The 20,534-nt window shown below is 34.6% G+C and overlaps 1 protein-coding gene and 1 pseudogene across 1 annotated transcript in view; both read left to right on the top strand.

Annotated features, from left to right (window-relative positions):
- ADAM18 (ADAM metallopeptidase domain 18) overlaps nt 1-20,534 on the top strand; it is a 174,847-nt gene that overhangs the window by 17,785 nt on the left and 136,528 nt on the right. Inside the window, exons 6-9 of the mRNA XM_059384219.1 lie at nt 7,346-7,424; nt 7,830-7,906; nt 9,077-9,254; nt 17,103-17,168. Coding sequence (XP_059240202.1) covers nt 7,346-7,424; nt 7,830-7,906; nt 9,077-9,254; nt 17,103-17,168 — 400 coding nt within the window. The remainder of the gene's footprint in view (nt 1-7,345; nt 7,425-7,829; nt 7,907-9,076; nt 9,255-17,102; nt 17,169-20,534) is intronic.
- Nucleotides 14,287-15,216, top strand: LOC132006370 (glyceraldehyde-3-phosphate dehydrogenase-like; annotated as a pseudogene).

The raw sequence follows: 20,534 nt of genomic DNA, 5'->3' as shown, positions 1-20,534 counted from the left end.
ATCTCCCTGATATGAGGAAGTGGTGATGCAACATGGGGGCTTAAGTGGGTAGGAGAAGAATAAATGAAACAAGATGGGATTGGGCAGGAGACAAACCATACGTGACTCTTAATCTCATAAAAGAAACTGAGGGTTGCTGGGGGGAGGGGGTTTGGGAGAAGGGACTGGGATTATGGACATTGGGGAGGGTATGTGCTTTGGCGAGTGCTGTGAAGTTTGTAAACCTGGTGATTCACAGACCTGTACCCCTGGGGATAAAAATATATGTTTATAAAAAAAAATTAGAAAAACAAAACATAAAAAAGAGTATGTGACCACCAAGTTGGTACTACATGGAATTTTAAGGGGGGTTCTATAAAAGAGGAAAAAACCCAAGAATATCATTGGACAGAAATTTATGGAGACAATCTATAGAAACAAAGACTTCACAGGTAACATGATATCAATAAAAACGTATCTCTCAATAATCTCAATGTGAATGACCTAAATGCACCCATAAAATTCCACAAAGTTGCAGATTGGTCAAAATGATAGGACCCATCCATGTTGTCTATAAGAGACTCACTTTGAACCTAAGGATACATCCAGACTGAAAGTGAAGGTATGGAGAAGCATCTTTCATGCCAATAGGCTTCAAAAGAAGGCAGGGGTAGCAATTCTCATATCAGATAAATTAGATTTTAAACTAAAGACTGTAGCCAAAGATATAGAAGTACACTACATCATTCTTAAAGGGTCTATCCACCAAGGAGATCTAACAATTATAAATATTTATGCCCCCAGTATAGGAGCAGCCAACTATATAAGACAAATGTTAAAAAAAAAAAAAAAGACAAATGTTAATCAAGATAAAGAGTCATATTGATATGAATACATTAAGAGTAGGGCAAATTAACACACCACTCTCAGTAATAGAGAGATTATCCAAGCAGAAAGTCAATAAAGAAACAAGAGCATTGAATGACACATTGGATCAGATGGACCTCATAGATATATACAGAACATTCCACCATAAAACAACAGTATACTCATTAATCTTGAGTGCACATGGAACCCTCTCCAGAATAGACCACATACTGGGTCACAAATCAGGGCTCAACCAATACCAAAAGAATGAGATGATTCCCCGCATATTCTCAGATCACAATGCTTTGAAACTGGAGCTCAACCACAAGAAAATCTTTGGGTTGCAGCAAAGGTGGTCCAAAGGGGGAAATACATAGCTATCCAAGCCTCCCTCAAGAAAATGAAAATCCAGAGTACACCAGCTTTCCTTACACCTCAAAGAACTGGAGAATCAACAACAAATTAAGCCAACCCCACACACAAGAAGGGAAATAACCAAGATTAGAGCAGAGATCAATGAGAGACAAACTAGAGATATAGTAGAATGCATCAGTGAAACTAGAAGCGTTTTTTTTTGAAAGAATCAATAAGATCAATAAACTATAGACCAAACTAATCCAAAAGAAAAGAAAGAAGACCCATATTAATAAAATTATGAATGAAAAGGGAGAGATCACAACACAAGGAAATAGAAACAATCATCAGAAATTATTATCAATAGTTATATGCCAATAAGTTAAGCAACCTAGATGGAATAGATGCATTCCTGAAAACCTACAAAACCTACAAACTTCCAAAACTGAATCAGGAAGAAATTGACAACCTGAATATCTAGTAACAAGATCAAAGCAGTGATCAGAAACCTCCCAAAAAAACAAGAGCTCAGGACCTGATGGATTCCCTGGGGAATTCTACCAAACATTCAAAGAAGAAATAATACCTATTCTCCTGACGCTATTTCAAAACATTGAAACAGAAGGAAAACTTTAGACTCTTTCTATGAAGCCAGCATTACCCTGATCCCCAAACCAGGCAAAGACCCCACCAAAAAGGAGAATTTTAGACCAATATCCCTGATGAATACAGATGCCAAGATTCTCAAGAAGAACCTAGCTAATAGGAGTCAACAGTACATTAAAAAGATTATACATGACCAGGTGGTATTTATCCATGGGTTGCAAGGGTGGTTCAACATTTGCAAATCAATCAATGTGATAGAATAAATCAATAAGAGAGAAGAACCACATGGTTCTCTCAACTGATGCAGAAAAAGCATTTGACAAAATCCAGTATCTGTTCCTGATTAAAATGCTTCAAAGTATAGGGATAGAAGGAACATTCCTCAACTTCATAAAATCTATCTATGAAAAACCCACAGCGAATATCACCCTCAATGAGAAAAAGCTGACAACCTTCCCTCTGAGATCAGGAACACGACAAGGATGCCCACTCACACCACTCTTGTTCAACATAGTATTAGAAGTCCTAGCAACAGCAATTAGACAACAAAGAGAAATAAAATGTATTTAGATTGGCAAAGAAGAAGTCAAACTCTCTCTCTTCACAGATAACATGATACTTTATATGGAAAGCCCAAAACACTCCATCCCCAAACTACTAGAACTCATTCAGTAATTCAGTAATGTGGCAGGATATAAAATCAATGTACAGAAATCAGTTGCTCTCTTATACACAAACATTGAAAATACAGAAAGGGAAATGAGAGAATTGATTCCATTTACTATAGCACCAAGAACCATAAAATATCTGGAAATAAACCTAACCAAAGAGGTAAAGGATCTGTACTTGAGGAACTACAGAACACTCATGAAAGAGATTGAATAAGACACAAAAAGATGGAAGACTATGCCATGCTCATAAACATTGTTAAAATGTCTATACTGTCTAGAGCAATCTATACATTCAATGCCATTCCGATCAAAATTCCATGGGCATTTTTCAAAGAGCTGGAGCAAACAATCCTAAAATTTGTATGGAATCAGAAGATACCCCAAATTGAACAGTGTGGAGATTCCTCAAGAAATTAAACATAGAGCTTCCCTATGACCCTGCAATTACATTACTGGGTATTTACCCCAAAGATACAGATGTAGTGAAAAGAAGGGCCATCTGTACCCCAATGTTTATAGCAGCAATGGCCATGGTCACCAAACTATGAAAAGAACCAAGATGCCCTTCAATGGACAAATGGATAAGGAAGATGCAGTCCATATACACAATGAAGTATTATGCCTCCATCAGAAAGGATAAATACCCAACTTTTGTAGCAACATGGACGTGACTGGAAGAGATTATGCTGAGTGAAATAAGCAGAGAGAGCCAATTATCATATGGTTTCACTTATTTGTGGAACATAACAAATAACATGGAGGACATGGGGAGATTGAGAGGAGAAGGGAGTTAAGGGAAATTGAAAGGGGCGGAGAACCATGAGAGACTATGGACACTGAAAAACAACCTGAGGGTTTTGAAGGGGCGGGGGGGTGGGAGGTTGGGAGAACCAGGTGATGGGTATTGGGGAGGGCACATATTGCATGGAGCACTGGGTGTGGTGCAAAAACAATGAATACTGTTACACTGAAAAGAAATAAGAAAAAATAAAATAAAAAATAGGAAGACAAGAAAGAAAACCAATGAAATAAAAAAGTGATTTTTTTGGAAAAAAAAAAGATACTACAAATTGCTAAGGAAATGTTGAAAAAGAAAAACAAAACTGGGGGAATCATGTTGCCTGATTTCAAGCTTTACTACAAAGCTGTGATCACCAAGACAGCATGGTACTGGCATAAAAACAGATACCTAGACTAGTGGAACAGAGTAGAGAGCCCAGATATGGACCCTCAACTCTATGGTCAAATAATCTTCAACAAAGCAAGAAAAAAATATACAGTGGAGAAAAGACAGTCTGTTCAATAAATGGTGCTGGGAAAATTGGACAGCTATGTGTGGAAGAATGAAACTCGACCATTCTCTTACACCATACACAAATATAAGCTTGAAATGGATAAAAGACCTCAATATGAGGCAGGAATCCATCAGAATCTTAGAGGAGAACATAGGCAGTAACCTTTCGACATCGGCCACAGCAACTTCTTTTAAGATGTCTCCAAAGGCAAGGGAAACAAAAGCGAAAATGAATTTTGGGGACTTCATCAAGATCAAAACCTTCTGCACAGCAAAGGAAACAGTCAACAAAACAAAGAGGCAATCCACGGAATGGGAGAGATATTCACAAATGACACTACAGACAAAGGGCTGATATCCAAGATCTATAAAGAACTCCTCAAACTCAACACACTCAAAACAGATAATCATGTCAAAAAAATGGGTAGAAGACATGAACAGACACTTCCCCAATGAAGACATACAAATGGCTAACAGACACATGAAAAAATGTTCATCGTCACTAGCCATCAGAGAGAGTCAAATCAAAACCAGATTGAGGTAACACCTTACATCTGTTAGAATGGCCAAAATTAACAAGACAGTAAACAACACGTGTTGGAGAGGATGTGGAGAAAGGGGAACCCTCTTACACTGTTGGGGGGAATGCAAGTTGGTGCAGACACTTTGGAAAACAGTGTGGATATTCTTTAAGAAATTAAAAATAGAGTTATCCTATGACCCCCTAATTGCACTACTGGGTATTTACCCCAAAGATACAGATGTAGTGAAAAGAAGGGCCATCTGTACCCCAGTGTTCATAGCAGCAAGGGCCACAGTCCCCAAACTTTGGAAAGAACCAAGATGCCCTTCAATGGATGAATGAATAAGGAAGATGTGGTCCATATTTACAATGGAATATTATTCTCCATCAGAAAAGATGATATCCAACTTTTGTGTCAACATGGATGGGACTAGAAGAGATTATGCTGAGTGAAATAAGTCAAGCAGAATCGATTATCATATGGTTTCACTTATCTGCTGAGCATAAGGAATAACACAGAGCACATGGGGAGATGGAGAGTAGAAGGGAGTTGGGGGAAATCAGAGGGGGAGATGAAGCATGAGAGACTTTGGACTCTGAGAAAGAAACCGAGGGTTTTGGAGGGAGGGAATGGGACTGGGGTGAGCCTGGTGGTGGGTTTTATGGAGGGCACATATTGCATGGAGCACTAGGTGTGGGTGCATAAACAATGAAGTCTGGAACACTGAAAATAAATTTTAAAAAAATAAAATATAAATAAAAAATAAAAAATTTAAATTTTAAAAAAGTTTTTAAAAGTGTGCCTGATGTAAAATCAATCTTAATTATGCATCAAGTGGTTATTGGTGGGAAATTCAACTAATGACATATTTTATGAATGTGTTAATTATATTTGCATTTATTTTTAACAACTTTATTGGGTACATTCATATATCATAAAGCTCACTCAAGTGTATAATTCAATAATTTTTAATAACTATATACAGTATTGAAACCAGCTACCATAAATCAGTTGTAGAACATTTCATATCCTATGTAAGATCCTCATGCCATTTCACATTTAATCCCTGTTTCCACCCACCACTCCAGGCAACACTCATGCAATCAACATACTTTCTGTCTCCTAATTTGCAGTTTCTCAAAATTTCATGCAAGTGGAGCCAAACAGCCTCTTCTTTGCCTGCATCTTTGAAAATATTTATTTGTAACTACTGCAATTTGTCTGCCTTACATCTCCGTAGTTGAACAACATGGAAGAAAACTCCTCATTTATGACTATTCTCACCTAATTCATGATCATTAAACCTATGTTGGTCTTTAATGTCTGTAAAACTCGATTATAATAAGAAACTTCTTCATGTTTCTGAATGCCAGTTATTTTTTAGTCTTCATTTTTCTTGACCAAATGGCAGTATTTTGTCTAGCTGATCAGTATCTCCTCCAAAAATACTTTCTTTATTTGGCTTCCAGAACACTGCAGACTTCTGGTTTAATTCTTACCATTGTGTTTACTCTCTCAGTTTTCTTTGTTTCATCTTGTTTGTTTTTTAGATTCTTCCCCATCTCTCCAATCTTAGAATACTCCATGGTACTTTTCTTGGATCTTGTTTTCCCTCACTGCATTCAATCATCTGGTTATTTTATCCCCTCTTGCAGTTTTAAATACATCCATGTATTGATTACTCCCAAGTTATATCTCTACTTTCTTCCTCTCCAATGAACACCTACTTGTTTATCTGACTACTTATTTGACAATCTGGTGTTTGCTAGAATTCTCATACTTATCATATCCATACTGTACTTCTTTTTTTAAAAAAAAAAAAAGATTTATTTATTTGACAGACAGAGATCACAAGTAGGCAGAGAGGCAGGCAGAGAAAGAGGATGAAGCAGGCTTCCCACTGAGCAGAGAGCCTAATGCGGGGCTCGATTCCAGGACCCTGAGATCATCACCCAAGCCAAAGGCAGAGGCTTTAACCCACTGAGCCATCCAGGTGATCGCATAATGTACTTCTGATACTTTCCTAAGATTTATCCTTCCTCAGTCATCTCAGTAAATGGCAACTCTAGTTTCTCAAAACGAAATCTTGGAATCATGCTTGATATCAATTTTTTCTTTTGTTTTCCCTCACAATGCATTATTTCCCACAATAGGTTATTAAATTCCATGTTCAATCTTCAAAATATACTTGTAATTGGACCTCTACTATTGTTACTGTTTTAGTTCAAGTCACTATCATATCTTGCCTGGATAATAGCCTAATTGCTCTCTCTGCTTATTTACTCTACAGATAATTCTCAAGATAGCATTCAGTCTGATTCTATTAAAATGTTGGTCTGAGGGATGCCTGACTGGCTCAGTCAGAACACTATGTGACTCTTGATATTAGGGTTGTGAGTCTGAGCCCCATGTAGGGTGTAAAGATGATGTAAATAAATAAAACTTTAAAAATAACATAAAATATTGGTCTGATCCTATCATATATCTGTATGAAATCTTCTAATGGCTTCTCATCTCTGTGACACTATCTCTTATTACTGTCTCTCATCTTCAATCAACATTTCATTCCAGTCACGCAGGCATATTTTGGCCTGAGGGTCTTTTCATTTTATCCTGTGTCTCAAATAACATATATGTACAAATCCATGTGGTTTGTTTTCAGGTTCAGTTTATTCAGTGAGGTTTTTCATGCCATCCTATCTACCTTTGTAACCAAATTCCCTCACCCAGGCCTTATTTATAACATTTAACATCTAACATGCTAGCAGAATTTGTCTCTCACTCTCATGAAGACCAGTGGTTTTGTCTTTTGTTTACTGCTGTATCCCAATGCCTAGAAGAGCATCTATCAGTAGTAGGCACCTAGTAAATGTTTGTTAGATAAAGACATACATAGGCTCATATGTTAATATCTGATACAGAGGAGTCAGTATGCTCTAATTAAAGCAAATTATTATACAAACTTTAGGTTTTTCGCATTTGTTTTTATTTTGATGTTTATATTAATATTAAATTCATGACTCAACCATTTTTATTTTTGTTTTTCTTAGCTCATTTTTATCCCAGGACTTTTTGATTTATACATATAATGAAACTGCATTTTTGCATTTAGAGTCTTCATATTTTAAGGTAAGCTCTAGATGTCACAGATATTTGTTTTCATATGTTTTTTTTTTTTTTTATTGACGTGGCCTTATCACTACCATTGGGATATGTCTATCCCATGATGACAATTTAATACAAATATTTTATTTTGCATAATTATGACCTGTTATGTGGTTGATTGTTGTACATAAAAATAGTACATGATAGAGATAAAGCCAGACCTGAAAGAATACTCATTGGCACCTTGGTGGTGCAAAATAAAGAGGATTATCAAATACCCTTTTTTCTTGAAAAGCTGCATTAACAAATCTATATGATACACAATCATTATTTTCAATTATTTTAACGTTTTTAATCTACTGCAATGTTAGCAAATACATTTTTATTCATAAAGAATTTATTTATTTACTTTTCCATACTGTTTTTTAGATACATTGCCATTACCAAGGATATTTTGCAGATATTCCAAATTCCCTTGCAACACTCAGCATTTGTTCTGGGCTCAGGTAATAGGATCTTACATGATACTTATACATGGAAAACTTTAAAATGAAACTTAGTGGCTAGCAGAAATAAATCTGGGAATGTTTAAGAAGAATATAAATCTGAGAGGTTGCTTTATATCAATATTAGCAGCTGAACTCTAGTGTCCATTCAAATGAAATCACTCCAGGGATTCCTGACTGGAGTTATTTTTTTTAAAGATACTGTGCAGAAGAGGATAGTTTCAGTAAAGGAAACTTTAGAACTAAATAATATTGTTGTTTTATCTTTCAACTATCTCAAATTGTTATGGAAAATGATATGAATTAATTATTTCAATACATACGTATTGTATGCTTTGAGTTTAGGTGCACTAAGTTTCAGACATAAATCAACTAATTAAGAAAGCCCCTGGGAGGTAAAAAGGCAGAAATAAGTTATTTTCATCAGTGGTGGTGGCAAGAGAAAGATACTAAGTTTATTAGAGGTAGACTGGTCCAGAGCAAAGGAAAAAAAAAAAAAAAAAGGATTCTCCAGATTCTCCCTAACTTCCTTTTGGTTTTTGTTGCCTGACTTCTAGAATTTGCTCATGTCAACTCAGAAAAATTGGCATTCGTTTAATGTGGTTTTCATAGATATCCACTTCTTTAAATATACACTCAATATACCTGCTTTCCCTTATTCTAAACTCTGAGAACATGACCATGATTGGAATTCTCAATAAGTACTTGATTTTCAACAAATACCTGATCTTAACTAATATATCTTGAATAAATATGACTACTATACAGGTAATATAAATTAATTTGAAATATATTTTTTCTTTAATATATGAGCAAAAGTAAGGTAAATGTGATATCTCAGTTACTAATGGTATACCAGAAAAATGGGAAAATAGAGTGTGTTCATAATGTGTTTCTTACTGTATTTCAAACTGCAGTTTCTATTGATTTCATCTTTATAATTTCCATGCCTTTGTTGATGTTCTTTATTTATTGAGACATCATTAAAATATTTCCCTTTAGTTGCTTATATATGGTTTCTTTCAGCTCTTTGAAATTATTTAAACACCTAGTTTAAAGTTTTTAAATTTAATCCTTTAAATTTTTTAAGTTTTTTTTTTCACATTTCAGATTATAGCTTTGATGGGATCACTTGTAGGGTTTTTATATCATTGCTTTCTAAATATTCAGGGGATTCCTTCAGTTTGAAAACATCAGCTATGGAATTGAGCCATTGGAATCTTCAGCACAATTTCAGCATGTAATTTATCAAGTGAAAAATGAGAATCCAACTATACCACTGTTAGCAGAAAATTATAGCAATATTTGGCAGAAAGAACAACCCTATAAAGATAATTTAAGCTTACAGGTAACATGATGATTCTAATGTAATAACATACTGTGAAATTATTTATGTAGAATTTTTTTGATTGTGGAAAGGAACTATTTAGCTATGGAAATAATCAAATTTGATATCTTCTTTCTGACTTTTAAATAAAATGCCCATATTACATCTACAATATATGAAAAATTACACAATAATGTATTTTAGGTTTATTATAATGTATTATGTAATATTTCTTGTTTTCTATCTTATTCCAGCAAAAATGGAGATTTTTGAGTAAAATTTAGAAATACAGGAAGAATGAAATCACTATATAAATAAAGACAATAAAATAAGTCAAATTACCACTACCTTGCTTAAATTACTTTTAATATTTTTATTCAGTTTTGTGTACTGCTGGAACATATCTTTCTAAAATAGATAATCATTTATGTATTATTAAACTCTTAATTTACCTGTTAGTTGTATATAGAGTTCCTGTGTGACAAATGTTTTTCTTTCATCATTTGGAATATTTTAATTCACTGATTTATGGCCTCCATGATCACTGATGAAAAATTAACTGTCATTAATCTTATTGAAAATTCCTTTTACATGATGAGTCCCTTCTCTGTTGCTTATTCCAAGTTTCTCTCTTTATCTTTGGCTTGCCTCTTTTTATAATGTATTTTTTGAGTGGTTCTTTTGAGTTTATCTAAGTTGGATTTGACTGAGCTTCTTTTTTGTGTACATTAATATTTTTCACCTGATTTGAGAAATCAGGGGCCACTAGTTCTTTGAATATTCTTTGTCCCTTCTACGTACCTTCTCACTTTCTGATACTCCCATTATGTGTATGTTAATATGCTTGATAGTGCCCCTTAGGTCTATTAGATATTGTTTATTTTGCTCCATTCTTGTTTCTTTCTCTTTTTTAGATGGTTTAATCTCAATAGATCAGTCTTCAAGTTCCTTGATTCTTTCTCTTGTCTGCCCATATCTGATGTGGAGCCACTTTAATGGATATTGTATTTCAATTGTGTTTTTCAATACCAGAAATTCTATTTATTTCTTTTTAATAATTTTATGCCTTTTTTGATAGTCCATATTTAGTGAGACTTATTATAATACCCTCCTTCAGTTATTTATACATAACTCCTTTTAGCTCTTTAAAATTATTCAAAATACCTGATTTAAAGTATTTTTCTAGTAAATCCAATATCTAATCATCCTCAAAGACAGTTTCTGTTGACATTTTTCCTGTATATGGGTCATACTTTATGTCCTTTTCATGTCTCATAATTTTTTGAAAACTGAAACTAGTCACTCCAAGTAATACATGTGGTAACTCTGGAAATCACATACCCCTCCATCAAATATTATTGCTATTCATTGCAGTTTCTATTTGTTTTGCAAATTTTTGACTGTTTCCCTGAAGTGCGTATTCTGTGTTGTATGTAGCCACTGACGTTGTGTGTTAATGATCAGAGTTCTTTTCTTTCTTTTTTTTTTTTTTTTTTTAGAGTTCTTTAAATGCTTGGAATCAATAAGTTTCCCAGTTCTTTTTTTTTTTTTTTAAGATTTTATTTATTTGACAGAGAGATCACAAGTAGGCAGAGAGGCAGGCAGAGAGAGAAAGGGAAGTAGACTCCCCATTGAGCAGAGAGCCTGATGTGGGCCTCAATCCCAGGACCCTGATATCATGATCTGAGCTGAAGGCAGAGGCTTAACCCACTGAGACACCCAGGTGCCCCAAATTTCCCAGTTCTTGCTGAGAGTCTCTCTCTACCTTTTGGAGCATGACTTTGTCACTCATTCAGGCAGTTAACAACTGCACCTTTCCTTCATTTCTGCTTGCACAGAGCCTCAAGATCAATCAGAGGTGAGAGTTTAGGTCTTTCCTGAGTATGTGTACAGACTTGGGGATGCACTTAGTCTGATACATGTGTGTGGTCTGCCAGATTCCCAGAAATTGATCATAGCTTTTCAAAGCTCTGTATGAATATCTTATTCCTCAGCTTTAAGTTTTTTTGTTGGTCTGCTGTTTGCCTCACAGTCATTCACTGCCCCAGACAACTCAAAATGCCTATAGTTTCTAAAAGCAAATGTCTTTAGAAAAACTATGTAAAATGTGACTTAGGTCAATATGGACCTATTTTAGGAACAAAATAGGTCAGGTCATGACATTTCTTTGGAAATGAGATTTTGAAGATGTTCCAGCCATGTTTTTTCTTTTTCTGGAAGTTGTCAGTCTACTTGTATTCACTGAAAATTTGAGCTATTAGTTTTCAACTAATAGGAGAAAATACTGGAGTGAATTCAAGTTCCACAAAAATCATAATTTTTACCCAGATCAGTTATTTTTCTTGAATAAACACTCCCTCTAACACTGCAAGCCATTTGTTAATTTCTAGAGATCTGCAAAAAAGTTGATTCTAAATTTTGGCAGTTCTTTTGTTGGCCTTATGTAGGGGATAATTTTTGATTCTTAATCTGATTTTAATTGATGTATTTTCATTTCTTGAGTTTTATATACCATGTATTTATAATCTTTTAATGTAACATTTAAAATTTTATCTTGCTATTCCTCATTGACCCATGGGAATTTTAGAAGTATGCATACTTACACATTTTCTACATATCTTTCTTGGTACTTACATTTAATTGATTTTGATCATATTCAGGTAGTGCATTTGACTTTAGTATATGTGTTTGTCTATATATCTTGCAGTTTCGTGTAGTGTTTTATAGATGTTCATTAGGTCAATTTATTTGTATTCTTCAAAATTTATGTTTTCCACATTTTTTTTTTCTTATAGGAATTCTATAGTTTGTGTCTGCTATCACAGAATCCTCCTGTGGGACATTTTGAGCTTTGTTCTGTACTTTTCATTTTCACATTTTCACATAATATTTCATTATTAATTCTTATTTAAAGTAATAGAAGATATGTTTGCCAAACCTTCACTAGGTAATCATTATTTTTGCCTAAAAATTAGAAAATTTTAATATTTTTTTTTCTCTGAAAGACAAGCAGGCAACAATTTTCTCTTTTCCAGATCATTCCTAACTGCATTTACACACACAGGCTTATCAAGAAGACAATTCAAAGGTATTCAGTGTTAAAATAATGTGTGCATAGACACCTGTGGATAGGGGCAACCAACTACTTTTCATACATTGGATTTTCTTCTTGCCTGTCCTTATCCCTTCTCTCTCTCTCTCGTGAAAGTTGAACATGTTACATAACACAGTAGGCAGTCGATATTGAATTATATATTAACTTTAGGTTTGGAGATGAACATATCTTGTTGCTGGGACTTTGGCTTAAAATTTTCTGTTAATATAGTCAGAATATACATCTGTTTATGTATGTTTTTGCTATTGCTACTCTTAGTGTACTTACAACAGCTTCACATTGTTTTTAGCAATTACTTTTTGTTAAATTTTGTTAATTTTTGAGAGGAATCCTGTTCTGTATAGCTTTGTATTTTTCCACTTGACTGTTTTGGGATTTTTAGATAAAATCTGTCTCCTCCAAATCTTCCTGCTGTCTTTCCTGTTTTGTTTTGTTTTGTTTTTGGTACATTTTAGCGCAGGTCATAGATTTGGCCAGAGAACAGAGGGATTCTCTGATATTTGGATTAAAACTCAATGTTAGGAAGGCACTGTGAACCTGGATTTGGGAACGTAGTCTTCACAAATGTCACCAACATTCTTCTCCAGATGTAATACTGGGTCTAACAGGTATTCCTTACTGTTCTTACAGAATTAGACCTTTGTATTCATTTTCCTCTCCTGGCTGTAGTTTTTATCAGTGCCTTCAAGACATAAATCTCTTTCCACTTTTTCTGATAGATTAAGGCTTTTGTGTAATAAAGGAGATAGAGAAGTTTGTGTAGTTCCTTCAGTGTCTGATGTTCCTCTGCACCAGCCAACACTATATATTTTTCAATATATGCTGTAATCTTTATTTTGAGTAACTGATGGAATTCCTGAAGAAAAAGCCTGTAAGAATCTGTGAAATCAAATATCTTTATGATTCCCAGAGACTTCATAGTTTAATGTTAGCCAAGCTTGGCCCGTAGAAGTTTAGCCAAAATTCCTAGTTGGATATTCTTATCAACTTACATGGCTTTTGGTGTCATCAGAACCAGCTAAGCAAATACTTGATTTCTCGCCCTCCCTGCAGGCACATTTCTCTCTCCAGATTTTGGTAAATGGCTTAATTTGCAGTCTTAGTTTTCTGATGAGTTAAGTAAAAATCATTAATATGTACTTTGTTCAGGTTACACTCTGTTGTGCAACACTCATTTCTGATCTCTGATCTTAAACCAGATCACTAATACTGCAAACAACTCTAACTACATACATTCGGCAATGTAAATAAAACGTGGCCATTATCTTAAAAACAATGCACTATCAAAACCCAACCAAGAGGGAATAGACAACCTAAACAGTCCTGTAACCATTAAAAACCACTGAATTTTCAGTGAAAAATCTCTCAAACACAAAACTTCTCTGGTGTAGATGGTTTTATGTATAGTTTAGAATACCTGTTAAGAGAAGATAAAAGCCAATTCTGTACAATTTCTCCAACAAAAATGAGGAGGAGTGAACACTTTACAACTAACTCTGTGAGGACAATATTGTCCTGATACTAAAACTCTATTCAGACAGTATAAAACAAACAAACCCATTAACCATATGAATATAGATGTAAAAATTCTGCATAAAATACTGGCAAAAATAATTGAGTAATTTATTTAAAAGATTGCACACCATGATTAAGCATTGTTTATCTAGCAATGGAGGTCTGGTTCAATATCTGAAAATATACCAAAATAATCTACCATATTACTGGGTTAGAGAAGAAAAGGTACACAATCTTCTCAATACAGAAATATAGGACAAAATTCAATTCAAAATTCATTTATTATATAAGGTCTTGGTGATGTTGGCAACTTGTAATGATAAAAAACTATCCTATAAAAGCAGATATTGCTCTCTGGTTTACCCCATTCGACAAACAGCTGCATCTTCTGCTGTGCAGTGCCAGCCGTCATTAAGAGACATGATGGTGAAGGTCAGAGTGAATGGATTTGGCAATATTGGGTGCCTGGTCACCAGGGCTGCTTTTAACTCTGGAAAAGTGGATAGTGTGGCCATCAATGACCCCTTCATTGACCTCAGCTACCTGGTCTACATGTTCCAGTATGATTCCACCCATGGCAAATTCCACAACACAACCAAGGCAGAGAACAGGAAACTTGTCATCAATGCAAATTCCATCTCCCATCTTCCAGGAACAAGATCCTGCCAATGTCAAATGAGGTGATGCTGGTGCTGAGTATGTTGTGATCTTCACCACCATAGAAAAGGCTAGCACTCAATTGCAGGGTGGGGCCAAGAAGGTCATCATCTCTGCTTCTTCTGCTGATGCCATTTTCATGATGAATGTGAACCATGAGAAATATGACAACTCCCTCAAAATTCTCAGCAATGCTTCCTGGACCACCAGCTGTTTGGTTCCTCTGGCCAAGGTCATCTATGACAACTTTGATATTGTGGAGAGACTCTGACCACCATCCATGCCATCACTGCCACCAAGAAGACCATGGATTGTCCCTCTGGGAAGCTGTGGAGTGACAGCCATGGAGCTGCCCAGAATATCATCCCTGCTTCCACTGACATTGCCAAGTCTGTAGGCAAGGTCATCTCTGAGCTGAATGGGAGGCTCACTGGCATGGCCTTCCATGTCCCCACCCACAACATGTCTCTCATGGATCTGACCTTGAAGGGCTCCTTCAAGGTTTTCCTGGGCTACAATGAGGGCCATATTGTCTCCTTCAACTTTAACAGTGACACTCACTCTTCTACCTTGGATGTTGGAGCTGACATTGCCCTCAAATACCATTTTGTTAAACTCATTTTCTGGTATGACAATGAATTTTGCTACTGCGACTGGCTGATGGACCTTATGGTCCACATGGCCTCCAAGGAGTAAGAGCCTGCTGGCCTATCAGCCCCAGTGACAGCAAAAAGAAAGAGAGGCCCTCAGTTGCCAGGGAGTCTCTGCCCCAACTTATCCCCCAAAACACTGAGACTCTCCCAACCTCCACAGTTTTCACCCCAGACTCTCAGAAGAAGTAGAGGGGACTGGGGAGCCCTCCTTGTCATGTATCATCAATAAACTATACTGTACTCAGCCAAAAAATTTAAAACACATATAGAAAATATAATACATAGTGAAGAAAAACAGAGTACTTTTATGTTAAGATTTGGTATAAGGTAAGGATGTGCACTCTCTCCAACATTATTTAATGCTGTTGGATTTCTAGACAGAATAATAAAGCAATAAAAGGCATACAGATGAGAAAAGGAAACATAAGAATGCCTTTATGTGCAGATGACATAGTTATCTGCTTAGAAACTCATGAAAATACCTGCTGGAACTAAGTGAAATCAACAAAATTACAGAATACATTATCAAGATAAAAAATCAACCATTTCTACATATTAGCAATGAATATGTGGAAACTATAGGGAAAGTGTATGACATTTTCAATCACTGAAAGAATAAAATGGTATCTTAGTTTAGGCTGTTACAACAAATTACTGTAGACTAGTGGCTTAAAAAACATATATTTATTTCTCACAGTTCTGGATACTGGAAGTTCAAAATCAGGATGTGAGTATGTTCAGATTTTTGGTGAACGTCCTCTTCCTGGTACCTAGAGGACTTCTTCTTGCTGTATGGTGGAAAGACAACTAGCTAGCTCTCAGTCCTTTCTTATAAGGGCACTAATCCCATTTGTGAGGGCTCTAGCCTCCTGACCTAAATACCTTCCAAAGCCACCACGTCCAAATGTAATTACATTGTGAGTGTTTCAACATATGAATTTGTGGGATGGGAACACAGACACTGCAGATACATATATAGCAAAACATGTACAGGTTTTATATATTGAAAAGTATAAAATGCTGATGTAATAAATCAAAGAAGACATCAATAAATGAAGAGACATACTATAGATTGGAAGACTCAGCATAATAAATATTCCATTTTTCTCCAAATGAGTGTATAGGTTTAACATAATTCCTCCAAAATCTTAACAATAATTTTTATAGCTACATATAAACTTGGTCTAAAAGGTATATGGAAAGTCCAAGAAACTTGGATCAAAGAGGAAATATAGAATTTTTTTGAAATTTCTATAGGTAAAATGGAATTTCAGTATCTTAGAAATACAGCTCCTATAAAATTAGCATTATAATGTTGTGATGATATAATAAATTGATGATATATAGCTGACTGACTTGACACAATCAAGAATTATTACATCATACCAAATGGAACATACAGTCTATACTCTGAGAGTACAGAATTATTTCTGATATTGTGCATTTTGTTCTTTTATGTGTACCCATGTATTTAATAGCACCAAGTATGCTATTTGCCCAAATTTCTGTGTAGACTGTGAATTCTCAAATATTTCTTATATTTTTCTGTGAATGAATTAAAGATTTCCAGTGCACCATGGTTGTTGTTGTTACCATAATCTTTAGGAGGACAGTGTGTGAAGTATTTTCCAATATGAACTGGTAATGTAGGTTTGTCATGAGATGAAGACGTCAGGATGGTGTCTTTATTTTCACTTTTTCATTCAGTATTAGTAGAGAGTACCTAAGCTCTTATATTACTCCAGCAAGCTCACTGGAACTCTTAAACCTGGAGTATGTTTTCAAATGAAATTTTCTGATTTGTAATTAATTTTTATATTTAATTCCTTATGAATTTTTTATGTGTTCCCTTTCTATATATGTTACTCTTGGTGCTTAACAAATTCAATACATACTAACATTTGATAAATCCTGTTTTTTTCCTTTCAGGAAATAACTCTTTCAAAACTATTACCCCAATACCTAGAAATGCACATTATAGTGGAAAAAGCTTTGGTAAGTCAGACTTTTCCTTCCTTTCTTCCCTCTCTCATTCCTTTTATCTCTCTTCTTTTTCTTTCCTTGAACTCAAATATTTTTTTCTTAACTTCAAAAACATAATGTAATTTTTAAACTATTTCCAAGTAAAGATATTTTATTTTAGTTGTTAGTTACGACTAAAAACCCAAACTAGCCTAGAATGCCTTACATTATCCTCCCAGCCCCCAAGCTCAACATAGCTCAAGTCTCTCTGACTTCACTTTCTAGCAGTCCTGAGTTTCCCTTAATCTGCTCTAATCTCTCTAGTCACATCACTTTTTAAAGCATGCCAGATAATTACCATACCAATTTACTTAATGTTTTCTAACTTTATTGAGAAATAATTAACAAATATAATAGTGTAAATATAAAGTGTTAAATGTGATGATTTGATAACCATTGTGGATTGATTGCCAAGACAGATAATTAACACATCTGTTACTTACATAGTTAACTTTGGTTTTGCAAATAGGAATTGCAAATTTTTCTTATTTTTTATGACTAATATTCCATTTTGTGTGTGTGTCTTCCTGTGTGTGTGTACATACAATAATCATTTTTCTATCCATTCATCTATTGATGGACATTTAGGTAATTTCTATATTTAATCTGTTATGAATAATGCTACATTGAACATGAGAATGCAGATATCGCTGAGATACTGATTTTGTTTCCTCAGTATATATGCCCTGAAATGAAATTGCTGGATAAAATTGTAATTTTATTTATTTATCTTTATTTTTTATTTTTGGTAGTTTTATTTTTAACTGTTAAGGAGCCATCATACCGCTTTCCATAATGGCTGTACCAATTTACATTCTCACCAACAGTGTAGAAGGATCTCCTATTCTTCACATCTTTGTCAACATTTGCAATCTCTTGACTTTTGGATAATAGATATTCCAACAGGTGTATGGTGCTATCTCATTGTGGTTTTGATTTGCATTACCTTGATAAATAGTGATGTTGAGCACCTTTTCATGTACCTGTTGATCATTTGTATGTTTTTAAAAAATATCTATTTGGTAGACATAATTTCCTTTGAATATCTACCTAGGAGTGAAATCCTTTTGTCATAGTGTTAGTATCTGTTATTTTAGGAGATATTATTATTGTTATTTCAAAAAATACAATAATTTGTTCTCCCATCAACAATGTATGAAAGATCCAAGTATTCCATATCCACACAAAAAAATGCTATTAATATTCTCTTTAAATTTTAACTATTCTGGTATATGTGTAATGAGATCATATTGTGGTTTTTATTAGTATTTACCTGATGATTAAAGAGTTGAAAAACATTTGATACTGTTCCTAACTATTTGGATACTCTCTTTAAGAGAATATACATGTGTTTTCCATTTTATTTATTTATTTATTTGAGAAAGAGAGGGAGTATATGAGCAGGGGAAGAAGCAGAGAGAGAGACTCTTGAAATAGATTCCCTTTTGAATGTGGAGCCCAACGTGGGTCTCTATCCCACAACCCATGAGATCATGACCTGAGCCAAAACCAATAGCTGGACACTTAATCAGCTGAGTGACCCAGGCACTCCTCATTTTAACATTTTTATTAATGTTTTGTGGGATTTTATATATTTTGAGTATGAATCTTTTGTCAGGTGGTATATTGGAGATATCTTCTTCTAGGTTGAGGCTTGTTTTTTTACTCTTGTAATGGTGTCTTTTAATGGGCATATTTCTTAATTTTTATGAATTTAAGTTCAGTATATGATTTTTATCATTATCTTTTCCATTTAAGAAATATTTTCTTGGGGTGCCTGGGTGGCTCAGTGGGTTAAAGCCTCTGCTTTCTGCTCAGGTCATGATCCCAGAGTCCTGGGATCAAGCCCTTCATCAGGCTCTCTGCTCAGCAGGGAGTCTGCTTCCTCCTCTCTCTCTCTGCCTGCCTTTCTGCCTACTTGTGATCTGTCTGTCAAATAAATAAATGTTTAAAAATCTTTTAAAAAAAAGAAATATTTTCTTACTCCAAGGACATAAATATTTTTACCTTTTTTTGGAATTTATTTTTATTTACCTTTTTACATACAGCTTTATGGTCATCTCTAATTGACAAAATGTGTGGTGTGAAGTAGGGGTTAAAGTTTATCTTTTCCATATTCATTTGCCCCAACACTATTTCTAGAAAGACCTGTATTATCTCATCCAATTGTGTTGGCAATTTTTAAAAAGTTAAGCAATGGTTACATGTGGCCTATTTCTCAAATCCCTGTCTTCTTTCCCCCCATTGGCTAATTTATATATTGTTGAATCAATACTTCACTGTATTGATTACTAGAGCTTTATTACCATTTAATCTATTTGTTTAAATCCTCTTATTATTCTTCACCATTGTTTTGACTATTCTGGGTCTTTTTCCGTTAAACATATTTTAGAATTATTCTAAATTTACACACATACACACACATACAAACACAGAATACAACCAAGATTTTGATTTGGGAATTGCATTGAATGCTTATATCTCTTTGGAGAGAATTGTCATCTTAACAGTATTGAGTCTTCCAATCTAATACACACAAATCTTTACATTTTTTTGTTATTGTTAATACCTTTCACCAGTCTTCTCTCGTTGTCTGGAATACCCTTTTTATTTTTATTGTTATGCATTTGATGGTCTATAATAATTATTCTACATTAACATTTCAATTTTTCTTGCTAGCTTATGGAAATACCATTGATATGTATGTATTCACCTTATATTCTGTGATCATACTTAATTGTTAATTCTTTTGAATTTTTTTAGTTTCTTATATGAACAATAATACTTTTTTAAAAATTATTTTTATTAACATATAACATATTATTTGTCCCAGGGGTACAAGTCTGTGAATCATCAGGCTTACACATTTCACAGCACTCATCATAGCCCACACCCTCCCCAATTTCCATAACTTAACCACCCTATTCATACCCCCCCAACCCAGCAACCCTCAGTTTTGTTTTATGCGATTAAGAGTTATTTAGGGTTTGTCTCCCTCCCAATCTCATTTTGTTTCATTTTTTCCTTCCCTACCCCCCACAACCCACTGCCCTGCCTCTCAAATTTCTCATATCAGAGAGATTGTATGATAATTGTCTTTCTCTGATTGACTTATTTTACTCAGCATAATATCTTCTAGTTCCATCCAGGTTGCAAATAGCAAGATTTCATTTTTTTAAAGATTTTATTTATTTACTTGACAGAGACAGAGAGATCACAAGTAGTCAGAGAGGCAGGCAGAGAGAGAGGAGGAAGCAGGCTCCCTGCTGAGCAGAGAGCCCAATACAGGGCTCGATCCCAGGACCCTGAGATCATGATCTGAGCCGAAGGCAGAGGCCT

This window comes from Mustela nigripes, chromosome 18 (assembly GCF_022355385.1).
Source record: "Mustela nigripes isolate SB6536 chromosome 18, MUSNIG.SB6536, whole genome shotgun sequence".
Classification (NCBI taxonomy): domain Eukaryota; kingdom Metazoa; phylum Chordata; class Mammalia; order Carnivora; family Mustelidae; genus Mustela; species Mustela nigripes.
The sequence above is the reverse complement of the archived record's forward strand: the minus strand, read 5'-3'. Positions and strand labels throughout refer to the sequence as shown.